Source organism: Mustela erminea, chromosome 13 (genome assembly GCF_009829155.1).
Source record: "Mustela erminea isolate mMusErm1 chromosome 13, mMusErm1.Pri, whole genome shotgun sequence".
Lineage (NCBI taxonomy): Eukaryota > Metazoa > Chordata > Mammalia > Carnivora > Mustelidae > Mustela > Mustela erminea.
Genome location: NC_045626.1, coordinates 5,461,139 through 5,487,026, shown reverse-complemented (window position 1 = coordinate 5,487,026; position 25,888 = coordinate 5,461,139). Strand labels below are relative to the sequence as shown.

General features: G+C 38.2%; 1 protein-coding gene across 5 annotated transcripts in view; it reads right to left on the bottom strand.

Annotated features, from left to right (window-relative positions):
* NETO1 (neuropilin and tolloid like 1) overlaps positions 1 to 25,888 on the bottom strand; it is a 125,207-nt gene that overhangs the window by 43,720 nt on the left and 55,599 nt on the right. For all 5 annotated transcript variants that reach the window (XR_004278128.1, XM_032310844.1, XM_032310841.1 and 2 more), the window contains exons 5-7: positions 16,073 to 16,114; positions 15,827 to 15,954; positions 5,711 to 5,939 (exon numbers count right to left, since the gene is read on the bottom strand). Coding sequence is in view for 4 of the 5 variants with exons in the window: in XM_032310844.1 (XP_032166735.1) it covers positions 5,711 to 5,939; positions 15,827 to 15,954; positions 16,073 to 16,114 (399 nt within the window). In the remaining variant the exon portion in view is untranslated. The remainder of the gene's footprint in view (positions 1 to 5,710; positions 5,940 to 15,826; positions 15,955 to 16,072; positions 16,115 to 25,888) is intronic.

Below are 25,888 nucleotides of genomic sequence, written 5' to 3'. Positions count from 1 at the left end.
CCACAAGTTTAGGATTTTAAAACAATACCCATTTATAACCACACAATGTCAGAAGCCTAGACACTGGGCCCTCTGATAGGGTCTCATAAGGCGCAAACAAGGTGTTGGCTGGGGCTGTGGTTTGCAGCTGGGTCCAGGGTTCTCTCACTAGCTCGCTCAGTTGGGTGGCAGAATTCACTTCCTTGCAGTCCTATGACTGAGGTTCCCATTTGCTTGTGAGCTGGTGGCCAGAGATGCTCTGAGCTCCCTGAGTCAGTTCACAATGTACCTGTCCACACTCTTTCTGTAGGTCAGCAGCAGAGGCTTCACCTTATTTCAGAGAGCTCACATGATCACTCAGGTCCGCCCAAGGTAATCTTCGTATGATGAACTCAGTGTCAATTGATTAAGGGATGTAGTTACATCTGCAAAATAACTTTTGCCATAGAATGCAACTGAATCACTGAATGATATCCCAAGGTTCTCATGGGTTCTACCTACTTCAAGAGGAAAGAGATGTGAGTGACTTCCATACCCAGAGGTGGGATCTTTTGGTTCATCTCAAAATTCTGCCTTCCATGGAATCCTTCAACTTAAAAGTTGTGTTTTTGTTTGTTTGTTTGTTTGTTTGTTTTGTTTTTTTAAGATTTTATTTATTTGACAGAGAGCAAGAGATCACAGGTACGCAGAGAGGCAGGCAAGAGGGAGGGGGAAGCAGGCTTCCAGGACCCTGAGATCATGACCTGAGCCAAGCCAGAGGCTCAACCCACTGAGCCACTCAGGCACCCCTCAAATCAGTTTTCCTTGGAATTTAGATGCTACTGTATGTATGTCTTCATTGTAAATAAACCTATCATTTATATTTGATACAGTCTTTGTCACAAAATAATACAAAACTAAATAAATTATGTCATTTTGGCAAATTATTTTATTTTATTTTATTTAAAGATTTTATGTATTTGACAGAGAGAGATAGGCAGAGAGGCAGGCAGAGAGAGAGAGGAGGAAGCAGGCTCCCTGCTGAGCAGAGAGCCCGATGTGGGGCTCGATCCCAGGACCCTGCGATCATGACCTGAGCCGAAGGCAGCGGCTTTAACCCACTGAGCCACCCAGGCGCCCCAGCAAATTATTTTAAACAACATGCTACAACCTGAAAACGGACAATTTGTTTTTCACCTCTTTTTACTTGTCTGTTTTTAACAAAAATACGTCATTCCTTAATCAAGGATTAAGGACTAAGGTTTTATTGTGCAAAACCTCTCATGAGAGAAGAGTGACAGAAGGCGGAGCTTCAGGACTGCTCACGCCATTCCCACGCCATTCCTCCCTTCCGGGCATTGCAAAGTTATGTCACACAGAAAGTCTCGAAAAGTTTGGCAGGCAGCTCAATTTGAACACATTTCAATGATATTTCCCTTATGTGTATTTGTACAAGTCCATTATAATTGGTTACGAATTTTCATATATTAAGTATGTTTAATATTGAAATTATACTAACAATAATTAAATTTCTAAAAAAACTGAGTGACTCTTGAGAGCAAAATCGATGACTTATAAAAAGTGATTTGGGGCTCCTCGTGGCAGGTCAGTTAAGCAACTGACTGTTGATTTTAGCTCAGGCCATGGTCTCATAATCATGGAATGGATCCCCACATCAGACTCCATGCCCAGAAGGGGTCTGCTTGAGATTCTCTCCCCACTCTCTCTCTACTTTCCCTTCTCTGGAATTTATTCAGATACAAATGCAAAAATATGATGATTGAAAGTATATTTCTATTTGCATTAGTCTCCAGATTAGTATGTTCCAGAGTAGAAGTCCCTTGTCATAATTTTACATGCATCTAATCTTGTAGGTCATATGGAAGTGGTTTACGGTATGATCATAGCATGTTCGTATGACATGTAGACCTCAGGTGCAGCAGATAGGACCAGAGGATCAAAGCTCCCTTTGTAAACATATAAACCAGTGCAGACATATCTGTGCTATATGGGTGATGTGTAAGTGCTATCTATTGTTATTGCCACCTTTATTATGATCATCTTTAGAAAATGGGAGCTCTGTCATTCCTTACAAGGGACAAAGGTATCCTAAGCTAATGAGCTTAGCACCTTCGGAATCTGGTCTTCAGTCCTTGCCACAGTAGTGTTCAGTCACTAAGCATGGAGTTGAGGGTGTGCTGGGAAATTCAGTTAAGTTCCTGGATCTTTTCTTATTCCGTTTCACTTCACAAAATGTTTGGGATTGAAATAGATGGACCCTAAGCTGTCCTTTAACACCTAAAAATATAACAAACATAAAGCATAATCAGATCTCTACATACACAGAATGAACTAACAGGGAGGTGGGTGGGCACTGGGCAAAATGGGCGAAGAGGGTGGGAGATACACGTGTCCAGTTATGGAATGAGTAAATTGTGGGAATAAGAGGCACAGCACAAGGATTACAGTCAATGACACTGTCACAGGGGTGGCATGGGACAGGCGGGAGCTATCCTTGTGCTGAACGCAGCATCGTGTATAAACCTGTCAAATCACTAAGTTGTACACCTGAAACTAATGAAACATGGGGTATCAATTACAGTAAAAAAAATACATCATATGGTCCCAAGACCTTTGACAGATATTAGAATATTGTTGAATGTGCTATAAGCACTTTTGAAAACTGCGCTGCGGAATACTACCTTATAAATGTTGAGAAACAAGAAAAATATCAAGGAGCCAAGAACAACAGCAAGGAACCAAGGAACCAAGGAATCAGGGAACCAAGAAAAACTCATTATTTGACTATGACAAAGCTGGTCGTTGCTGTCGTAATTCTAATCTTTACTCCATATGTGTGCAGGTGTGTATGGAGTAAAATTAAAGAAATATATTAAATATGAATATTAATGTGTATTATGTAATTATATATAGTTATATTATCTATAAGCTATATATGTATATGATCTATATTATATAAACTTTATACCTATCATCATCAAGAAAAACAAAAATGTAATGCAACATACTCTCCCAGGCACTAATATTGAATAAAACAATACCATTTGTGGAACTTGAAACTCTCTAAATAGAATTCCTTTGTTTCCTCATTAAGAGCCTTTAAAATGACATAACCACTCATTTCTGAGTAGTAGCACTAATTGAAGTTCTGTTCTTGTTGTTTTGGAATTATCATCTCGTATCTGGAACATTTTGATTTCAATACAGATAGACTTAGTCCATCCCCACATCCTTCATCACACGATGGCTTTGATTTTAGGCATATGCTATGGTAGATTCCACCCAGTTTTAGCTGCCCAAAAAATCAAGAAAAAGCAGAATATTCAAATGCTGCATAGGCAACATGACGCAGAGGATAAATTTGTTCTAATCGAAGCTTGTTGTAAAGTGATGAGATAATCACAGAGAAAGCCTCGTAATACTCACCATTGAAATGAGAGTGATAACCCACCCCTCGTGCCGGAATATAAAGGATTGGTGTGCTTTCCTCCCACGGACGAAGAAGGCCAAGCTTTTTTCTGAATTCAACATTGAAATGTCCACCCACTTGAAGGACTTCTGGAGATCATTTACGTACACGCACGAAAACTCTATTTTTTAGCTCAGATAGAAATACTTCTAATGGCATTTGCACCGTATGATATAATTCACCATTTCCTGCATAAGCAGAATTCTAAATACTCACAGAACTCAGTCACTGTTAGAGTTGAACGGGACCTTCAAGGTTTACCAGTCCTTTCCCTACTAAACACGGACATTCCCCCTCCCCCATTCATGTAACATGATGATCCATTTTCCGACCGATCACTCTCCAGCCAGAGCCCATATCCTCCATGGGAATCCATTCAGTTTTGGAGCATTCCTATGAGCTAGACATGTTTTTCCTGAATTTCACTTAGATGCTTCCCTACAATCTAGCAAACAAATCTCAGCTCTCAGACATTAATCCATCCAACCAACATAAGTCCATGGTAGTTATCACATTTCAAACAACAACAAAATCTCTAAGATAAACACTTCTCCTCCTTTGACCTGGTCTCATGTTTCCAGTGGCTCCTGAATCCAGCTCAGCCTCTTCTAAGTGATTACTCTCCTCCTCATTCACAAAACCCAGAAAAGAACAGATTATGTCATCAGCAATCTTCCCACGAGACGATCTCCTTTGAGTTGTTTGTTTCAATTTCCTTAATATAAGCTAATACTGCTAAGCTATTTTCTTGTCCATTATTATTATTTTTTAAGTATTGGCTCAAAATGAATTTGAATGAAATACAACTTCAGGAAGTCCTAGGAGTTAGGGTTCTTCTATACTACTGTTGTTTTAGTCAATATTTGAAAGATAAAGATAGATAATTTCATTTTCCCCCATTATCTTTCATGGTACAGTTTTGATAAAAACTGAAGACTTTAGTGATATTGTTTAAAAACCTGATAATATTCTCCAACATATAAGCTAACCCTTCTATATGTGTATCATTTAAATTAAATAGGAGTTCTCAATGTATTATCATCCAAGACTGAAAAGAATACTGAATAAGCACCTTTAACCTCTCACCAAAGGCAAGAGCTATCGTCCACTGTGGAGTAATCATCAGTGAGATTAAATGTGCAATCTTATAGCCTGAATTTTTTCCTACTCTAGTCAAGAAAATGACAAGTTTGTTTTTTGTTTTTGTTGTTGTTGTTTGTTTGTTTGTTTATGACCCAATACCTTGCTGAAATCAAGAAGCACTACCTCTAACCTTTTGATCAACCACTGAAATGAGGACGTGATGGGAACATGTTGCTTAAATCTGCAATAACGTTGGGCAAGATAATTCGCTCCATGATGGTATCAAGATTTAGAAAGACTAAGTGACATTTCGTGCTTCTGGTGTCCTAGAACTCTCCAACTGGGTAATTAGAGAAGAATTTCACTATATAAAAGAATTGTCCAGTGTATTTAATATTTATGAACTGAAAAAAATATTGCATGTTTTGCCTATCACTGAGAAATCCTGGAGGTTTCAGAAGCATTTTTTTTCTATTTAGTAAATAGATTGTTTCAAAATATAAGGTGCTGATTTCTTAAAGGTGAAGTTTTCAGGATTTTTTTTTCATTTGTATAAAATTATTAAACATGAGTTATTTGGGGTTTCTAAAGAACATTCCAAATATATCTATTAATATGACTCATTATTTGTTAGAACATAATTTTCTAAAATTGCTGTGCTTTGCACAGAACTCTGGATATCACCCATTGTGCCATTTTAAATATTTTCTGAAACCTTTTCTGTTTACTCTCTTCCCAAACAATTCTCCCTCTTTGCCTACGTTAATGGGAACTCTTATTTTCTCGGACCTATTTGCAGTATGTGGGACTACAGGAGGAGCTCACTGAAGAGAAGCTACCCGATACTTTTGTGCAGGTTTTTAAGATTTAAACTCAAACTTCATCAGAAGCTGTGCAAGTTCCATACACTTCGTAAGAGCTACAGCAAAGAGAAATAAAACTGTCATTTCCCGGTTGAACGCTGAGCTGTCTTAAGCAAGGCTGTGATGCCTGTGCAGAAACAGGTCACCAAAAAGTGATCTGTAACTCTCTCCTGCCTCTGGGCCCGAATGACGGAAAGGGAATCGCGGAGAGAACGCGTTAGACACACCCTAGTGTGCTCGCACTGCAAGGAGAAACACCGGGACCTGCAGCCTGGGACCTCCTGAAGGACAAACAGTCAAGTGCAGGGGTTCTTACGCTCTTGGAAGGATGTGAAGAGCATCTGAAATCGGCTGTTCCGACTGCCCTCATCGGCCCACATGCGGATGACGCCAAGACCCGTGCGGAGCATGACGTCATTGGCCACGGTGCTGCAGAACTTGGCCTTCAGATCCCCCACGGAGCTGCTGCCGTCATACACAGCCACAAAGTTCCTTTTGCACTCGTTTGAATTCTGCATCTCATAGTCCAAGAAGCGTAAGTAGATCTGTAACATAACGACAAAGATGCAGTAATTTCCTCAAATCAAAACAGGAAAGTAGTACAGCGAGCACCAGGCTTTCTCTTTAGTCTCACAAGTCAGTCTTGATTGCAATCAATCTTAGGATGTTTCCCCTGTGGGGCGGAGGAGGTAAAGATGTACAACTAAGATCAAACCATGCTTAGTATTTTTTTCAAATGTTATTATCCTTTCTTGACATATGTAAGTGTATGGAAATAAATAATCTGTATTACTATTAAAGGAAAACAGAAACGGTATCAAAAGATAGTCTCTGATTTCACTTTGTTTAAATAATTTCACAGAACCACACGGTTTCCTTTTTGAAGTAGAGCACATTAAAAAGAATAAAATAAAAGAGAGCTAATCTGTGATTATTCTTGCCACAACATAGAGTCAAGCCATTTAGTGAAGTCCACATAAATAAAAATTAAATTAACATTTAATGAGTAGAATTGCCCTGTAACCTGCTCTATAGATTATTTTTAAATACTCCCAACTACTCTATACAGTTTTATTGTCCTATTCAGATGATGAAACAGAGACTCAAGTGGTATACACTGGACATCAGACAGGGTCTCCCTAGCTCCCTAGGCTATGAGCCTTCCACAATATAACACCTGCGGACATGCTGTTTTATGATCAACAGACTTCATCTGACTCTGTTCCAGTGTGCTTTACAAAATCATAAGCAATTAATTCAGCTCAAGATAGGTTTGAAAAGAAGCCATCGGCCCTTTCAACCGCTGGTTCAGCATTACCTACAACCTGGCCTCTGACTTTATCCCAGTCCCTGTTCAAGGCACTGCGGAAACGCAGGTGCCCAGAAGAATTAGGCTCAGTGTTGAAAGTATGTGTTCATTAAACCATGACACATGGACACAAAGTCATCCAGACAGAAGTGATATAAAGGAAAAAAAAATCTCTGTACTATGAGAGGGATATCTGGAATGGCTCTGAAATAAAGAAAGCACCCTTCACAAATATCTACCAAGCCTTTTATGCTAACATGAAAAGCTAGGGTCTACCTCCTCTCAGACACCCTTCTATTATTAATGTACCGTGGGTGTAAACTGAAGACATGTGTTCACCTAAATATCCATCTCTTTCATCTCAACACTCATTTTTGCTTATTTATTCATAAACTATGAACCCCATACAACAAAAATGTACTGGGCTCGTTTTGTCTGCCTTAAACGTAGAAGTTTCAGTATTTCAAATTAAAAGAAAGTTCTCCTTTGCCCTTAACATTCTAACTGAATCAGGCAGTGATACTTGTTAATTTGAACTTCAAAAGAGTTGTTTCCATCTCTGCTGGCAGGTCGGTCTATGATAGTTCAATAGTCTCCCAGCTGGCTTGGATCTGTCCAAGGTTCTAATTTTCCAGTCTACTCCAAAGCCCAGGCCCATCAAAGTTATATTTCTAAGAAACAAATTTAAGAATCATACTACCATCTTTTAATTGGTATCCAAATGGTTATAATTTTAAAATGTTTAAAAACCATGACCAAATTTTTCTTCTCATGTCTGAGCATACCATATTTATTTTACAAAATGCCATCCTTTTTGCAGAGGACATTAGTTAAATGTGAGTCACCATTCCTTTTTCTCTGCCTACTAAGCTCTTCCTGGTTTTTCAAGGTCCATTTCAATGGTTACACACCCAGTCCAGAATATCCGTGGCCTCCACTCCCCAGCCATGGCAGAATTAATCTATGCATCCTCTATCCTAAAATATTATTTTGAACTTATTTTAAGCTTTAGTTACAGGTTCTACAAAATTTTTACTACTTTTACTTTCCTAAAAAGCTGGGGCAGTGGCATACATTTTTGCATTTGAGGCATCAAGCCACGTGTTGTACACACTAGGCATTCCATCAGATATTGTGAGGGCATGATTGTGAATGACTGACTGATTGGTGAATTCTATTTTGCTATTGATTTCATTTGTTTATTATCAATCGACTATTGACTGGGCCCGTATATGTCAGAATGTTTAAAGTACTATAAATAATAATTATTTGGAATAATTGACATTTTATTATTTGCAGTAGGATACCAAGTGCAAAAATCCCCCAGACAAGGTGTTTCTTTATAACTCTAAACTGTCAGAGAACCACAAAATAGTATGCTGCAGACTATACAGGAGAGAACAGACTAAAAATAAAGTGTGAGCCCCAAGTCAAGAAATTCTCATATAACCTTGAGGAAGAACAACAGAGAAATAGGAAGAAATGGGCAAAAATTGAGAAACAGTGGAAAGCATTTGAGTTTTATGATGCTTTTCTTGGTGAGGTTTTCATAGGAAGGCAATCTGTAACATTGTAGTTGGAGCTACTCTAAAGTTTCCAAACACTTTGATGCTAATTTTAACTGCCATTACTACAGACATAAAACATATGCCCTAAGAAAGCCTCTATGTTCCTCATTCCCAGGTTATATTCTACTTCATTTTATCAGAAGTTCAGCTATTACTCACGTAATCCATCTGGGACGCACTCTTCCCAACCATTACTTTCCTGAAAGCTATCCAGGAAATCCCCAAATGTCTCCTTTAAGAAGGCATATGTGAAAATGTTAAACCTTCCAAGTTTTCACTAACTACTGTGTTTTCAAATTTTCACATGGACTTATGAAAAGGGACTGGGTCTTTCAGATGACCTTTACCAGGAAGCCAGAGCAAAGGAGACAAAACGGCTTGCTCAAGGGATGGAAGCAATCGATGTGGGAGCCTTAAGTAGGAATAAAATACCTAACTCTTGTTTTAAAGCTCTTTTCACTACACTACATCACCTGATCCTGACCTAAAAGTAAACAGACTGAAAGTACTATAAAAATATAAATACTTACAAAATCTAGGGATTCTTATTAGGTAATATAAATTTGTTAAATGTAATAAAAATCAAGTATAAATTTATATTCTCAAATACTATGCAATCAACCCAACTTCAAAAGAATTAGCCATCAAAAGAATATGCAATTACAATTGTAAATACACATAGTTATCAGCAGGAGGAAAAACTGAGTAGGGTACATGAAAAGGTCCTTTGGAGTTCAAATGTAAAGTAACCCCTCCCTCCAGTGCCATTCCAGAGCTACAAAAACCAAACAGTCTGCCCACAGAAAGAGAAATAAATCATCATTTGACTAATTTAAGGAAGAAAGATATTTGAGAGGCAGATGTTTCCAGGTTGAGTGAGTCAGTGGCCTAAGATGCCTGCCCTCCTATTTTGAGTATCTTACCCTGCCTGAAGAAACCCAGTTTCAAATGCTAATTTAATTATTTACATCCCAAACTGGCAATAACTTAAGACATTGTGCTAACACGTGATTTCACTCCAATCTCTCGACAACAACAGACACTTGTTATAACCATTTTAAAATGAAAAAGATGTTTATGATTTCTCTTCTCCTGCTGGACTCTTAATCTCACAAAACAAACTGAGGGTTGCTGGGGGGAGGGGGTTTGGGAGAAGGGGGTGGGATTATGGACATTGGGGAGGGTATGTGCTTTGGTGAGTGCTGTGAAGTGTGTAAACCTGGTGATTCACAGACCTGTACCCCTGGGGATAAAAATATATGTTTATAAAAAATAAAAAATTAATTTAAAAAAAAATGAAAAAGATGACACTGGGAGAAACTAAGTAATTTTCAAAGTGACCCAAGCCCTTAGATGACAGATGAGTACTGAACGGAGATCCACCCGACAGTTCCTCCTTTGTACCACACTATGCAGACTGATGTATTTTTTTTTTTTTAATAATTCTCACAGATTTATATTCCAGAAAGAAAATTATCGTCTTAAGAAAAACAAACCACAACCAGATAAATGACTAAACCAGCAAAGCCAAACTATTTTGATTTTCCTACAGGGGCAAGGAAACACGTTGACCATCCAGATAAAAATGAGATTCACGGAAAATACATGTGTCCCACTGAAAGAAAGCGCTGTCTTAAATTTTCTTAAAAAGAAGTTTGTTTCATAGAAGAGCACTGCTATAGTTAGAAAGGCAATTTGCATATTCAGCCCGTGGTTTCTCATTTGACAGCTCAAGAGAGCGTCCACATTTTTCCATAGGAGGCAACTGACTGGTATTCTCACATGAAGTTCAATGACAGTGGTCTAAGCACCTTCTATATTTAAAGGCCATTCTTAGACAGGACACCATTTATAGAGGAAGTGAACAATTAGGCGCTAGATTTTATATATTCACTTCTGAAGCGTTCCATTATTTTTTTAACTTCATTTTTAAAAAATCATTTCAGAAAAGATACAAAATATGCCACTGGCATATTTTGGTTTACTGGGTGCAGTGATGTCGGTACAAAAGCCAACTGTCCATAGCCAGAGAAGTGACCACGCTTCCCCACACTAGCTCTAGGATACATCGTATAAAAGCCTTCCTTAGATTGGGATTTAAATGATATCTGGCCAGCTTAAAACTTGTGCCATAAGATCACCAAAGGGGAGAATGCCCAATGACATGGGTTTTATTTAAGGTGGAAAACTACAGAACGCTCTTTAGTCTCTCTGCCGAGAAAAAGGGAAAATGATAAACAGAATCATATATAACTCCAGTAAAATGGTCAGATTACAATCTCCTTTCAGTGAATCATTTTGATGCATTCTTCTTTCTAATCAATCACAGGGTTTGAGCTGACAAAATGATTTATTGAATAGGACCGGAGAAGCTTCAGAACACATAAGCAATTTCTAGTAATATCTGTCTTCTAAATCACACTAATATGGAGAGAAGAATCCCTTAAGGCAAGTAAATCTAGCTAACAATTTACTAAGTAATATATTTACAAAAAAAAAAAACAAAAAACATTTAAATACCAACCTTTCAACCTGGTCCTTCCTCTTGTGTTGCAGTGAGATGCAGAAAACAGACATTGTTTGGGGCAATTATTTAAGACTTGCCAGAACAGTTTTCTCCATGAAAATACAAATTAAATACACACCGCAGCCTCAGAAATGCTGTCCATGGTTTCAATACTTTCTACTTTAATAAATAAAGCCACATTCTAAAAAATGTGTAGCCCAGAACTTCCCTGTTTACTGTTTGATTTGTGACTGGACATTCCAGGTCTTAGAATTTTAGGTTCGATATCCCATGAATCTGGAGGCTAGTAGCAGCATCCCCTTTATTTGGAGGAGAAAATCACAACATCATATTCTCTGAAGTGTTGAAATGATACCTCCTATAACAAATCCTGATGGGAATATTAAAATGATTTTCTGGCATGCATAAGCAAGTATCAAAACACTCCATCTCTGGGGCGCCTGGGTGGCTCAGTGGTTTAAGCCTCTGCCTTCAGCTCAGGTCATGATCTCAGAGTCCTGGGATCGAGCCCCACATCGGGCTCTCTGCTTAGCGGGGAGCCTGCTTCCCCCTCTCTCTCTGTCTGTCTCTCTGCCTACTTGTGATCTCTCTCTGTCTATCAAATAAATAAATAAAAATCTTTAAAAAAAAAACACTCCATCTCTAAAATCTGATTGTACAAAACTGAGATTTCAGTTAAAAACAAAGTGAATTATGAGCTGTTCATTGGTGGTTATCTAGCCATTTAAAATTTCCATTTTGTTGACTTAATTTTTATTTTCACTTTTAGAGATAATAAAGGAAGACTCAATATTTAGAACCCTAAAACTTATCCTTGTAATCAAGTATAGTTACTACTCTTCATCTGCTGTTAGTTTTCTCCTTGCCGGTAACAAGTTCCCAGAAATAGAGCAGCTTTAAACAAGACCCATTCAGTATCCCTGAGTTCTGTAGGGTAAGTGACTGGGGCCTGGACTGTGTTCTCTGCTAAAGGCATATGAGGTTGAAAAACCCAGCAGCTTAACATTCTGGTATCAAGGTCCCTGTTTCCTTGATGCCCATTTACCAGGGATCACTTTTAGCTCCTAGAAAACATTCTTAGTTCCTCTGACTCCCCCTTTTGCCTACAGCCAGAGAAAATTCAGCTTTTAAGGGGCTCATGTAATTAGAATAGGCTCACCTAGATAAACTATCTTTTAACTAACCCAGAGCCAACTGATTGGTAACCTTTATTGCATCAGCAAAATCCTTTTTGCCAGATAATTTAACATAATCAGGTATGTAATATTTTATATTCACAGTCACTGATTGGGCTAGAAATCTTGGGTGTCATCTTTAAGATTCCACCTACAATTAGGTTCATCATATAATTTACCTTAAAACAACTTCACTATAAAATATTGACTTACTATGTTTGTCAAGTTTAATGCTAATTTTATTCAAAACATTTTTGACTGGAGTAACAACACATTAAAAATTAATGTGAAGTTTGAAATGATGGGTAATTACTAAAAGCTAGAGTTTTATTGTCTCAACACCTTAATCATTAAGTTAATCATCTTCATTTGTGTACTTTTATAAGTCTTGGATGTATCTCTTTTTCTATCTTAACAAATTTGACAATTCCCTCAAATAGTGTGGTTTGGTGACACCACATTGGACTGAGAGTCAGGAGACTGAAATCTTGCCTTAGCTCTGTACCAACAGACCAAATACTTGGGCAGTCACTTACCATACACTCACCAAGTTTTGGTCTTGAGGGGAGTTTAATATTATCTATGCTAAAGAACTAATTTGCTTTTAAATTATTATACCAAATCTTTGCCAAACTTTATTTAGATTCCTCCTTACGGAATATCATTCGGTTTTTGAGCAGCTCCATTATTAAAACTAAAGACAAACCTTCTTTATATCAAACCAAAAGCTATATAGTCCCAGTTTCAAGCATTCAAATAAATTATAGTACTTGAAATCATGCAGATTAACCCTTATCCTCTTGTTCTCCATCATATGAGAGTCCTTCAAATGTCTGAAGATTGCCACCATGTCCATTTTTCTAGATACACGTCAGTTTGTTTTGTATTACATGAGTTTTAACTGAATGACAGATGTTTCACTCGGTGCTGAGTATCTAGAGATACATTAAGCTGCAGCCTTCAGGGAATTGACATTCAAATAGTTACCATGATGTGATCACCCAACATTGTTTTCTGTGGGTTCTCTTCTGTACCAGGTCCAGGACAAGATACCATAACACCCTTCCACCATCCTTGCTCTAGAGTCTACACAAAGAGATCCCTATATTCCATTATTAGCCCATAGAAGACTTGATGAGCATGTCTCAGCTTATTTATCTGTTAAATGAGTTAATCAGGAGCAGATTCACAACGTTCTTTCTGGGTCTAGCATGCCAAATTCTAAGAAATCTGGACTAATCACATTCTAATTAAATGTGTATGACTATTTTCTATTTGTCAAAAGTCTGAGAAGCAATATAGCCTTGATATAAATTTTAATAAAACCTGGGAAACTATTTAGCACTTGCATTGTGTAATATGTTTCAATTTCTCAGTTATCATTCAAATATTCACCACCAGCCCCTTCAAGTTTAATTCGGGCTTTGATAGTCTATCCTCATAAGCTGTTAGGAACTCCACAAAAATAGAAAGCCCACATAGGCAGTCATATCCAGTTCTTGCTTTTCTCCACAGTTATTCAAAGCCACTTCCTATCTTCTAACCTTTAATTTAACGGAGAAAGCCTGTCACAATAGACTCATCTTTGTCCAGCTCTGCAGGCGGCTTCCCCTTTGGGTCACAGAATGCCAAATTCTGTAACAGACAGGTACACTGGGTATTGTTGCTCTGGAATTGTACAAAAGACAGCCTATTTACCAGCTGGAAAAAAAACGACGTGTGTTTACGCTCCCATCAAAGCCCTCTCTTTAACACTGCCGTGACAAAGATGCTGCTTACAGCAATGAGGAGGGGCTCAAATGTTTCCAGATGGAGAACTTTTTTTTTTTCATTTTTCATTCATAGAGTTTAAGAAAAATGAATAGCACTTGCATGTGAACGCACAGATTACATAAGAGAGAATAACACACTGCAATCTAGCTCCTTTATAATCCAGCGAGTGCGTTGGCTTTTGTGTCACGAACAGTCTTTGATTTTTTTTTTTTTTTAAAGGAGGAATCACTGGGTCTTTCTTGATAATACAATAAAGGTTTTCAAAGATTTGCACAGATGCAAAGAGGCCCACCAGGGGCAAAGCTGGAAGAGGGAGCGTGGCTCTGAATGTCTGTGACGGCTATGTCGGGGCAAAGCGTGCTGCACTTATAAATCGTATGCAGATCCAGAGACAGATTCCTGGGAAAATCAAGTGAAGAAAACCAACCTACTTCCTGAAATTCCAGCCTCCCCAAAGATGCCTCTATCCCTCCCCACATCCTGAATATGGAGCCAGCAAATTCTCCTCTGTTGATCTTGAATCTTTCTTCAGCCTGTCTACCGTCATCCGCTAGCCTCAACCATGGGGCTCATTGCGGTATCTTCCTCCTGAGTGTTCTGCTTGCAGTGTTCATGCCTCTGTCCCTACTTCCCAGGGAAAAGCTCTTTTTCCAGAATGCAGATCGGATCACATCAATTTCCTGCTTCATGCTTCTCTGTGTATCACTAATGCTACCGGAATGAATCCAGGTTCTTTACAGCCCTTGGGCTCAAAGACTCACCATCGACCTCCATACTTTTATTCACCTCCATGCTTTTATTTGGTCACATTCAATTACCTAACTCCTAATTGTCTGCTGATTCTATGGCCCCAATGCTCTCCCGTCTACCTGGAGAGCGCTTCCCTAATCTACCTGACACAAAGCTGTTTCTCACTAAGAATCAGTGGACACCCTGGCTGAATTTGATTCCACATTTGACTTACCTCTGCAGGTGTATGCGACTTCCCCCTCTCTCTACTACACCTTAGGGACACCTCAATGCTCATGGCTCATTCCTTGGGTTATTTGGTTACACATTTGTCTAAGAATTAAACAGGAAGAGGACAGGGGCTGGCATGCTTTCTTCTTCTCTCCAACATGATGCTCAAGACTTTACAGAGCCACTAAATCTATTAACTAAATAACAAACTGTTTCAACCTCAGTAAAGTCAACGACAAACCTAATAAATCAATAAGACTTAGTTGAAACTATATAACTGAGGAATGGCAATACAGGAAGGGAGACTGGCAAATAATCAACAGTCCCCACTGAAGATAGTGACTGACACAGTCACTATCCCCAGTATTCCTTAAAATTTCAATAAGAGGATAAATATGGTTGTTCTAAGGAAGTAGTTCCAAAATAGTGGTTTGAGTCTGAATCTGACCCATAATGTATTTCGTTTAATAGCATGTAAATTTACAATTTAAAAAATATATTGCAGTATTTAAAAGTCAAGGTGATAACATAAATTGCTGACTTCCCTGTCATGAGAACATTGGAGGGCTTGGTAATGTTAGACCAAAATGTTCTCATAATGACAATAAAAAGTAGCTTAAGAGGCAGTGAAGTCCAGGCTGACCTCTTTGCTTGGGCCAGGCTCTCCCAGGTCCTGTTCGCCACTGTCCCCCAGCCTTATCACAAGATATTCTATATGCTAGAGATATGGGGTATTTGCAAGGCCTGGACAATTTCTTCCAAAGATTCGATATTAGGTTGAAAAGCGAGCAAAATACAAATACTGACAATACAGGCATAAATGTGATTATACTTAGACCCACAGCTTAGGTATAGAATTTCAATCCATTTTCCAGAGAGGGAGGGGTGTCACCTTAGGGTCTCTTGTCCAGGTGATCTTTTCAAAGCACCTTCTCCGTTTTATTTATGGCATCAAAAATTTCCTTAGATGGGGTAAGACAAGTTGCATTTCAAACTAAAATAAAACGAAAGCTTACGATTGCACTCTGAAACTCACTAAGCATGTCCAATTGGTTCAAAGCAATGCGTGCTCCACATACTTCCCAAGCTGACTGTCAAATGTTTTCACCTTCGGACTGACCTTGGATCGTGGAGGTGCCCGGATGTACCACTTGCAATCCACAGCCTCACTAGCAGAAGCTTTGCCTTCTTTCATAATTTGTACAGATTCCACAATTCCTTCAGGACCGCCCGTCTCAAACTCACATGCTAAATAATGAAATGCCAAACAAACACACAAAAAAGGAGCTTGAATAATAAACCAAAAGTATATTTCAGAGCAGAAAACAAAGACCTTTGAACATTATCGAGTATCTATTTTACCGACCTGGTAATGGTTTCAAAACTCCAAGGTCCTTAAAGTCAGGATCTTAAAAATTGAGAAAAAGATAATTAGTCTTATTCTGCACTTATTCCTTAAAATGATGGCGAGTAATATACCATTAAATTATTCAAGAATCTGCCAAAAAATATATTAAGAGAACTTAAGTGGATAAACAAAATGCATGATAATGTTATGACTGAAATGTTAATTTATAAAACAAAATTATTATCACAGCATTTTTATCACCACACAAGAAGCCATTTTTAAAAACCTTCCAATGCCATTCATCATCTAGGCATCAAGTAAAAATATTATTCATTACCTCTAAATCCATAATCAGACACCAGATGGTTTTTAAAATGTATCTATAGGTAAGTCAAGCTATGAGTAAACTTCCATCTATGACACATATAATCATTTGTTTGGATTTAACAGATTTTGTAAGTTGTTGAAACACAATTTTCTTTGCCACTGAAATACTGGAAGTGCACATTTCATCTGTGAAACCGAGGGCCTCCGTCCTGCAGCAGAATGCACTATCCTGTTTCCAGAAGACATTTTTCCTTAATTTTTTAGTCCATGCGAGCTTCCAAAGTGTTCCTCAGTATACACTGGGTCCTTTCAAAGACAGCTCCCTCTCTAGCTTTCCCCTCACCCCATCCCAGGTCCACATATGTGTCCTCTGCTCATGTACTTGGAGGAAGTTTGACTTATCATGATCCTCAGAAGCATCCCAGGTGTTAAAAGCCATCATGGTGGGCTTGCTTCCATTCCCTAAAATTGATTTTGAGATAGGTATGCAACCAGTGAAATGGTAAGCAGAAAACAAAGACCTCTGTCTTTTGAAGGACTTTTGAGAAAGTTTTCTTCAGTAATAAGAAGAAACAAGGCATATAGTTTTCTGGCTTCCTCTGTGATCTGGCTTGTATGGGGTCCCTTTGGGATCATGCACAGTGGTCAGCTTATGATGTTGGCAGGCACTAACGTGAGGAGATGCTAACTCTCAAGGGGGAGCAGAATAGAAACCTGGAGAACGCAAATCCTTACGGACATCACTGGGGCACTGTATTCAACTACCCTGTAGTCACACGTCCCTCCCCCTTTTGCTTTTTGAAACAATGTACGTCCTTATAATTTCAGTTACTTTGAATTGGATTTTCTTTTCCTTAAGGATAAAGGCATTAAAGGCTACAAAAATTTTTCTTGGAAACACATGGCATCCAATTTAAAAGAAGACTATGAAATTTAATTTCTTTATACTATTAAGGTATTGGCTATAAATTAAAAATCTTATAAAGTTAGAAATATGTTGAGAGACACTGCTCGACAGGAGTCTAGGGCTGAAATATGAAAGGGCAGCACTCTCAGGAGGCAATAATTTCTGGACATCAAGACTGTGTGCATAGATGTCGATGTGCATCTAGGGATGCTCCTTTATATGTCCGTGTGCTTGGAGATGCCAAGCCCGTGACTTCCAGCGACTGTATCGCTGTACTTATTTTCATTACAGCTTCCCCCCCCCTTATTTTCTTAAGCAATAATACATACTGATATATTGAAACTGAAAGGCCTGGCTTAAGGCCACCATTCAGTCAGGTCCACTACCTAGGTTCACTTTATCATAGAACACTATTGCAATGCGGGAATATACTTTGAATTGAGATATAAACTGCTTTGTATAATTATTTTGAAGACATTTCTTTTACCTTTCAGAAGGAAGGAAGGAAGGAATGGGGGGTGGGGAGGAAGGGAGAAGGAAGGAAGGAAAGAAAAGGTAAAGAGTGAGGGAAGGAGGCAGGAAGAAGCAACTGTGTGCAACTTCCCTGAAAGATGAAGAGAGGAGGACCACATCGTTCATTTGGATCAGGAGATCCCCAAGTGGATTTTTTTTTGCCTTTATCTAAATTAATGGATATTTGGTTATTCTTTTAAATATATATAATATGTATATATATTTATATATATAATATATATACACACTATATATATATCATATATATGTTGAGTTTTATATATATATATATATAAAATTTGAGAGAGGGAGAGAGAATCTCAAGCAGACTCCCTGCTGAGCAGAGAGACCAACACAGTGCTTCATCTCATGACCCTAAGATCAGACCTGAGCAGAAATTAAGAGACAGATGCTTAACAGACTGAGCTACCCAGGTGCCCCTTAAAAAAGTGTATATTTAATACCTACTCTGTACAACAAAAGAACTATGTTTTGTATAGAATTACTCAGATTGGTGGTCACCACTAAGCAGTTTTCTTGGTATTGAAGAGACCCAATATTTCCCCCTCACTTTTACATCAAGCTTGTCCACCTCAGTGTTGCAGATTCTTTATTATTATGTCCCTTTCACTATTTTCCATAACATTTAATAATAGTCATTATAGGTTCAAATGTTTCAGCCGGCATGACTGTTCCTATGATTCTTGTGGAAATGTAGCTGGTATTCCATTTTCTGGTTTGAAGGCTAACATTTGTCATTTTTATAACTTGTGCTAGACAATGTTGAGAGAAATGCCAGTTCTGGGAGTTGAAAATTTATTTTTGTCTTTAAATTAATGGTGAGAGCACTGATGGTTAGGAAAAGGCGGGGGGAGAGAGGGAGAAATTGTTTCTGTACTTCCATTTGAATGAACCACCAGTAATAGCACAGTCACAATAACAGATGGCCCTATGACCTGCAAATTAGAAAATAAACAATACAATAATTTTTTTAAAGCAGCCTACACCAAGTTTAAGAACACCAAGATTAGTGGGGTTTTTGTTGTTGTTGTAGTTGTGTGTTTTGTTTTTTGTTTTTTGGGTTTTTTTGGTTGTTGTTGTTGTTGTTTTGGGGGTTTTTGCCCCAGGTTGTTCGTGGGCAATGACAGAAATGATTATGCAGCGGCACAGTGAGGTTAGACTCAGGAAGCCACCTTCTACTCTAGACCTTCCCAAAATGTTCTCCACTAAGCAACCCAAATAAACTTTTTAAAAATATAAACCAAATCGTTATACTCACCTGGCTTGTCACTCCCCGTAGCATAAAACCACAGATCTTTCTAAAGTACAGTAATTCTCTGTGTTCCTGCCCCTGACCCCCTGGCCCAATGTACCACAGGCTCTAGACTTTTCTGTCATCTCTCAAAACACGTGGAGCCTTCCTGTTCCTCCGGCACATGAGGCTGTCCCCTCCGCACTCAGAACCTGCTGTTTGCTCCGTCCACCCTGCCCCCGCCCCCCCTGCAGCTCTTTGCACAGCTGGATCCTTCCCCTTCTTCAGCTCATGACTGGAGAACCGTCTTCTCAAAAGACTTTCCTTCATAAGCCTCTCTAAAATAACTCTACCTCTTACTTTATTTTCTTCCTTCATGGTTTCTTTTATCAAAATCCACTATTGTTTTACTATTGGTTTACTTTCTTATTGGCCATCGGCTCTCACCAGACTATAAGGAAGCATACTCTAAGGGATTTTTGTCTACTGCTCCTTGTCTCCAAGACCTAGAATACCACTTGGACATAGTGGCAGCTCCATTAATGCTTTTGATTTAATGTATTTTTCTGCGAATATAAAAAATACCAGGTTGATTTTCTTATACTGTTGAAGTATTTACAACACATAAAAGTACCCCTTTCCAAATCAGAGGCTCCCACAGTAAATTATCGAATTAGAAGCTATATTAAGGACTAATCGCTAATCGACAAAACCCGAGTCTCTTTCCTTCTGGGCACCAGCTGACTATACTCCCCAGCCCCCCTTACAGTTGTGAGTAGCTGTGTGGCTGAGTTCTGCCCAGCGAAATGTGGACAAAATGGCTGAACTTCACTTGAAGGTTGAGCCATAAAAACTACTTGAAACAATTCTCCATTCCCTCTTCCTCCCTTCCAGGGTCCACCTCAAAAGCCATACACAGAATACAGAACACCATCAGCCTCAGCTTCTAAATAAATATGTATGGTGGTTTCCAGACCCTACATGTGGTTTGATGACATTATCACTACTATGGTTACTGAAATATTTGCTTGCATTTCCAAGAACATTCTTAAGGTAGTGAATTTAAGGTATAAATGATGTACATTTCCAGAGATTAATCCCAGTTAATTCTTAATAATTTTACTGGACACTTACTGGCTTGGTTCAATTTTCCCTCCTGTAATCTCTGTAATCTCATTCTGTCCAAGACACTATTATTATGAAATTTAGAGTTATATCTCTAACATACATGAAAGCACAACCAGAATTTAGGCAATTTACATCTTATTTTATAATTATATACATATTTTAAATATTTTAAATTTTCTCCTAATTTTAAAATTTTCATCTAACTAGGACTATTATGAAATTCTATAATATTTTCCCTGCAAGACACTATTATTATGAAATTTAGAGTTATATCTCTAACATACATGAAAGCACAACCAGAATTTAGGCAATTTACATCTTATTTTATAATTATATACATATTTAAAATATTTTAAATTTTCTCCTAATTTTAAAATTTTCATCTAACTAGGACTATTATGAAATTCCATAATATTTTCCCTGAAATAAAAGAAATATATCTGTAATGTATTCTTCTTCCTGTGCAGGGAGACATTTGTTGGAGATGGAGGAGACTGACAGCCTCCTGTCTCCACCCGTCCTTACACAGTTTATTTCTAAAGCTGAAGAAAGGAGACACTAATATTCCAAAGAGGCCTCTTACTCATGAAAAGGAGAAATCTACTCCCAATAAGATGGGAAAGCTGTCCATAAGAAATGAAAATATGACAAAAGCGATCATCTCTTCAGCTTTATAGATGGTAATAATTTGTTTTATTGTTATTTATTTTCTAGTAATTTTATTGTGACAGTTTGATTGCAACATTATTTTGAGATAAATAATTTTTTAAGAAGTAATGAATACTTCAAATGCAGACATAATCAGTTCTTCAAAAGCTAAAAGTCTTATATTACACTTTTGAAACTAAAACTGATAAAGTCCCTGAGGCATCCTACAAAGTAAGTTATTGTCCTGTGTTGGCTGGAGAAGCACACACGAGAGAGACCAGACTGAGAAGACAGTGCATGGCTGCCATTGATGGATGTCTACTGGATGGGTAATCAGAAAAAAAATGAAAAAACAGCAAAAAACAGGAGTCTGCTGCTTTCCGGCCGTATAGCAACTCGCTGATTTAAAGTTGTAGTTTTAAACAAGAAGAAAAACTTAACATCTTGTCTATAGAATTTTATTTTTGTGTAACAAATAGATGTACAGACATGGGTGAACTTGCTTCTTTTGCTTGAGTTCATCCAGTGTCACTGTGAGCCAATCATCAACGACCTTCTACGAGAATGCTTGGCAGCAAATGCTAGTTGTGCTGAAATATTCAAATTGTTGGAAAACTTTTGAATTTATGAATTATGCTGGAACATCTGTGTTGACATTTGCATCGATGGTGCAAAAGCAACGGTAAATAAACTGCTGATGCCTTAGCAGGCTCCAAGACAATGGCACCAAACCATAGCCATTAGTATTTATTGTATAATTCGTGCCCATGCATTTGTGGGGGTAGAGAACTATTTGCTTAAAAATCTCCTCGATGAAAAAGTGCTATTTTTTTAAATCTAAAATTTTGAATACATGTCTTTTCTGCAGAATGCACATAGTGAATCTGTTGACTTTAAGAAAAACAACTGACAATATTTGCTGCCAATGATCAAATGCAAGCTTCAAGCAAGGAAAATCATATCCATCACTGTGTATCTGACAGCTTCTCAGTACTTAAAGCATGTTTAAATGTGATTGTTGAGTAAATGAACAAATGTGATTTTTGATGTTCAATAATGAAATGGATCAACATTTGGAAGATCTGCGTTACAGTGATCCAATAATTGTTAAAGAGTAATGCATGACCTTAAGAAATCCTGCATGGGTAAAAATGCCATAGACAGATGTTAATGAATAGAACACAAAAACTTCATTGATACAGTTTCACATTTGCAACTAACCTTTAAGAAACTATCACTTTTGAGGTTTGAGGTAGTATTCATCCGAAAAGGCTATGACAATACACCTCCTTTTTTTCAACTACCCATCTCTGTGAGGCTGAATTTTCTTCATTTACTTCAACCATAGGAATGCACTGTGATGCATTTAATGAAGTGGATGTGAGAATCTAGTTATCTTTTAATAAGCCAGACACTAAGTAGGTTTCCAAAAATGTAGAAAAATGGAATTCTTCTAATTATTAATATTTATTAATATGTTAATATCAATCAATGCCTTTAACATGTTTTTATGTTACCAAAGTATAATTTTTCTATGAATTAAAAAATATCTATTTAAAATGTTATCAGCTTGAATGTCTAATATAATAAGAATTGACTGATACGGCCATATAAGCCAAAGCACTTTGAGGTCTTTGATATTTCATAAGAAATGATAGGGGTTTTAAGACTAAAGTATTGCAGTTTGACCCTGTCACCCCACCTTTGTATCATGGGTAAATGTCTTCTTCCAACAAAATTCAAAGTTGTAATTTATTAACTCAGGACTGTGTGATACATTTATTTCATATTCAAAAGAAAGTTTGACTTCTAGCCATATTGTAGATGGACTTTCAGTAAATTAATGTCTGTCTGATTAGACTATCACTGAACAAAATCAGAGGTATCGTCATTTCATAAATGGACAAAATGTTGGTTCAGTTACTTTAGAAAAATGCAACTTGTTTTGACCTAAAACCTAAACAGCTTTATAGCTAACTTATAACATTGAACCATTCATTTAATATGCCCGAAACTTCCTTTTCCTGAGTTGAAAGTATTGTTGGTCTAGGCTTTTACAACTCACGGATGCCATTATATCACAAAACACAGAGCTAGTCCTTGAACAGCAGTTTATGGGAAAATGGAATTGCCTGACCTGGCCATGTTACCAGAACTACAAAACCCTCTGATTAAAAGGCGTTAACTTCAGTACTTGGATATAGGCATAGCTCAACTACTTAACTGGATAGTCTTAGAGAATGTGAGTCAATATTTCCCTCAAACTCCCCACTCTCACACATTTTGAATTATGTCATAAGCTACATAATATCTCCACTTCTGTTTATTTACTTGGGAAAGTCCTGAAATATCTCTGGATATATCCTTATTCTGTCAACTCTGGCACGGAAACTAACTGCCATTCCAAGGGCCACTTCGATGTCTCCACCCTTCTCTACCCATCTGGAACACATCGCAGCCTTGGCTTCCAGCTTCCTACTCAAGACTGAAAAACCACTGGCTTTGGGGTTTTACAATTAGTTAACTGAACTTAAAATGCAATTTTAAAAGCAATTGAAAAAAATCTTGACAACATACTATTAAAATAGCTTGAGTCATCATATTATCTGATTTATTTCACTCTTGTCTAGAAGCAACATTGCTTTAACATAAAATTCATAGTATAATACTTTACACCTTTTTAAGGTTGCTGTTATCTATAAGTATAAGGTTGGCATACATCTTCAGAGAGTTTCTCTTCCTAAGGGTTTTAATGTTGGCCCCGAGTTTATATACCATGACTTCTGACTTAACATAAAATTTACTCATATGTGGATTTTAGAAATCAAAACTTAAAGAATTTCAGGAAGGAAGTTTGCAAGCCCTTTAAAATATTATTGATATTTGCATGGGCTTGTACAGATCTTTTGTTTCCTTATTTTATTTCTTTAGATATAATATAGAAAGTTTTCTTATGTTGCTCGTATTCACATTTTTAAATATATTGAGGAAACATAACTCTTTTTAATAAAATGTATGCAAAGAATCTGGATTTTGCTTGTGCTCATATTAAACAGGATTTTACAATATTTTTTATAGTCACCAGATAATAGTATTGTTCTATGGGGAAAATGTGCATTTACTATACAGAATAAAGAAAACACTTGTAAGAAGAAAGGAAGAAGAAATCATCAGAAGACCAAAAGAGTAATAAAGACAAATTTTAAAACCTAGATTGTCTAAAACTGGTATTTGGCGTTTGAATATTGAACGCAAAGGAAGCCAGGGAAGTTCCTGGTGGATTAGTAGCAGCCCCTGCCCCCTGCCCCCTGCCCCCTGCCTCCTTGTCTCAGAAGCTCCTATTCGCTCATTCACTTCATAGACCCTAAATGACATGAAACCTCAGATGAACAAATCCGTCTTTTGAACCATCTTTTTTATAGAACTGGTCTAGTAAGACATTTCTTGCTGGCATAACTGTGGTGCCAGCCCTGTCAGTGAATGAGCATTTCCTTTTTGGAACAAAAAAATTTCCTTTATTTATTTTTGAGAGAAGGGGAGAGGACTAGAGCAGGGGAAGGGGCAGAGAGAGAGAGAGAGAGAGAGAGACTATTCAAGCAGATCCCTGCCGAGCACGGAGCCTGGTGACACGGGGCCTAATCTCACGAGCCCTGAGATCATGCCCTGAGCCAAAACCAAGAGTCAGACGCTCAGCTGACTGAGACACCCAGACGCCCCTGAATGAACACTTCCCATGCCCTCTTCTTCCTCTCAACAACTTCATGTTTACTGCTTTCCCAACACCCAGCAATGTTTATCCGTATACACAAGGAAGACACAAGCTTCCAGTTATGGAATGGATAAGCCACAGGAATAAAAGGCACAGCGTAGGGACAATCGTGAATGATATGGTGATGACATTGTATGGTGACAGATGGGAGCTGCACTGAAGGGGAGCATAGGGTGTTGTATATAGAAGGTGAGTCACGATGCTGTACACATGAAACTAATGTAACATTGTGTGTCAACTACACTCAAGGGAACTAATTTTTTAAAAGTGTTATTTTAGGGGCGCCTGGGTGGCTCAGCCATTTAAGCATCTGCCTTCAGCTCAGGTCATGATCTCAGGGTCCTGGGATGGAGCCCCAAGTCAGGGCGGGTGTCCCTGCTCAGCAGGGAGTCTGTTTCCCTCTTTGCCTCTGCCTATCCCCTCTGCTTGTGCTCTCTCCCTCGTTCATTCTCTCAAATAAATAAAATATTTAAAGAAAATAAAAGTGTTATTTCATAGGAATAACGGAAAGGTGGAATTCTTGACCACAGAAGAGTTTAGAGCAAATATCACGGCAGGTGGTGTGGGACTTGCATCTGAGATTTCACACCTGAAAAGAGAGTAGGAAATGACATCATGAGGAGGAAGTGAGGGTCTGGGCCTCGGACTAGCAAGCGCGACACTCAGCTACAGAGGAGTAAGGTACTCCTGGCTCTAACATGCCAACAGCTAAAAGTAAGGGTGGCACCACAAGTTGTGTGTGTGTGTGTGTGTGTGTGTGTGTGTGTGCACATACGTGAGCGTGCTAGAGTTTGGCACAAGCCTCACACCAACCTCTTTTATCCCACTGTGTCACTATATGCTTAACAAATTGTCACTGAAAATGAAAAATGCATATAAGAAAAAGTTATGTCTTCTCAATCTTATTTAAAAATATAAATGCAAGAACCATGAGGAAGTCTTGCAAGTTATAGTTCACTATATATACTGCGGACATCATAAAGCTGCACAAGCCATACAAACGTGGCTTCAAGACAAGATCTTCCATGCTTCCAGTGGATTTGATGAGCCTTCACTGGTTCTAAACAGAGCTGGAATGGCCTCTAATTGGAGACTGTGGGAGCGTCCTCTGTTGGTGCCCTTGGCAAGGACACTAGAGTTTTCATGCCAGACGCCAGCAGTGCACTTGGGCAAGTGGAGCCATCATGGGACTCGAAAAAACGAGCAAATGCAGAGTGCCAAGTTCTGCCCCTGCCAGTAGATTGTCATGAACGCATGCATGAAGTTTCTCTTGATCCATCCTGGAGATGC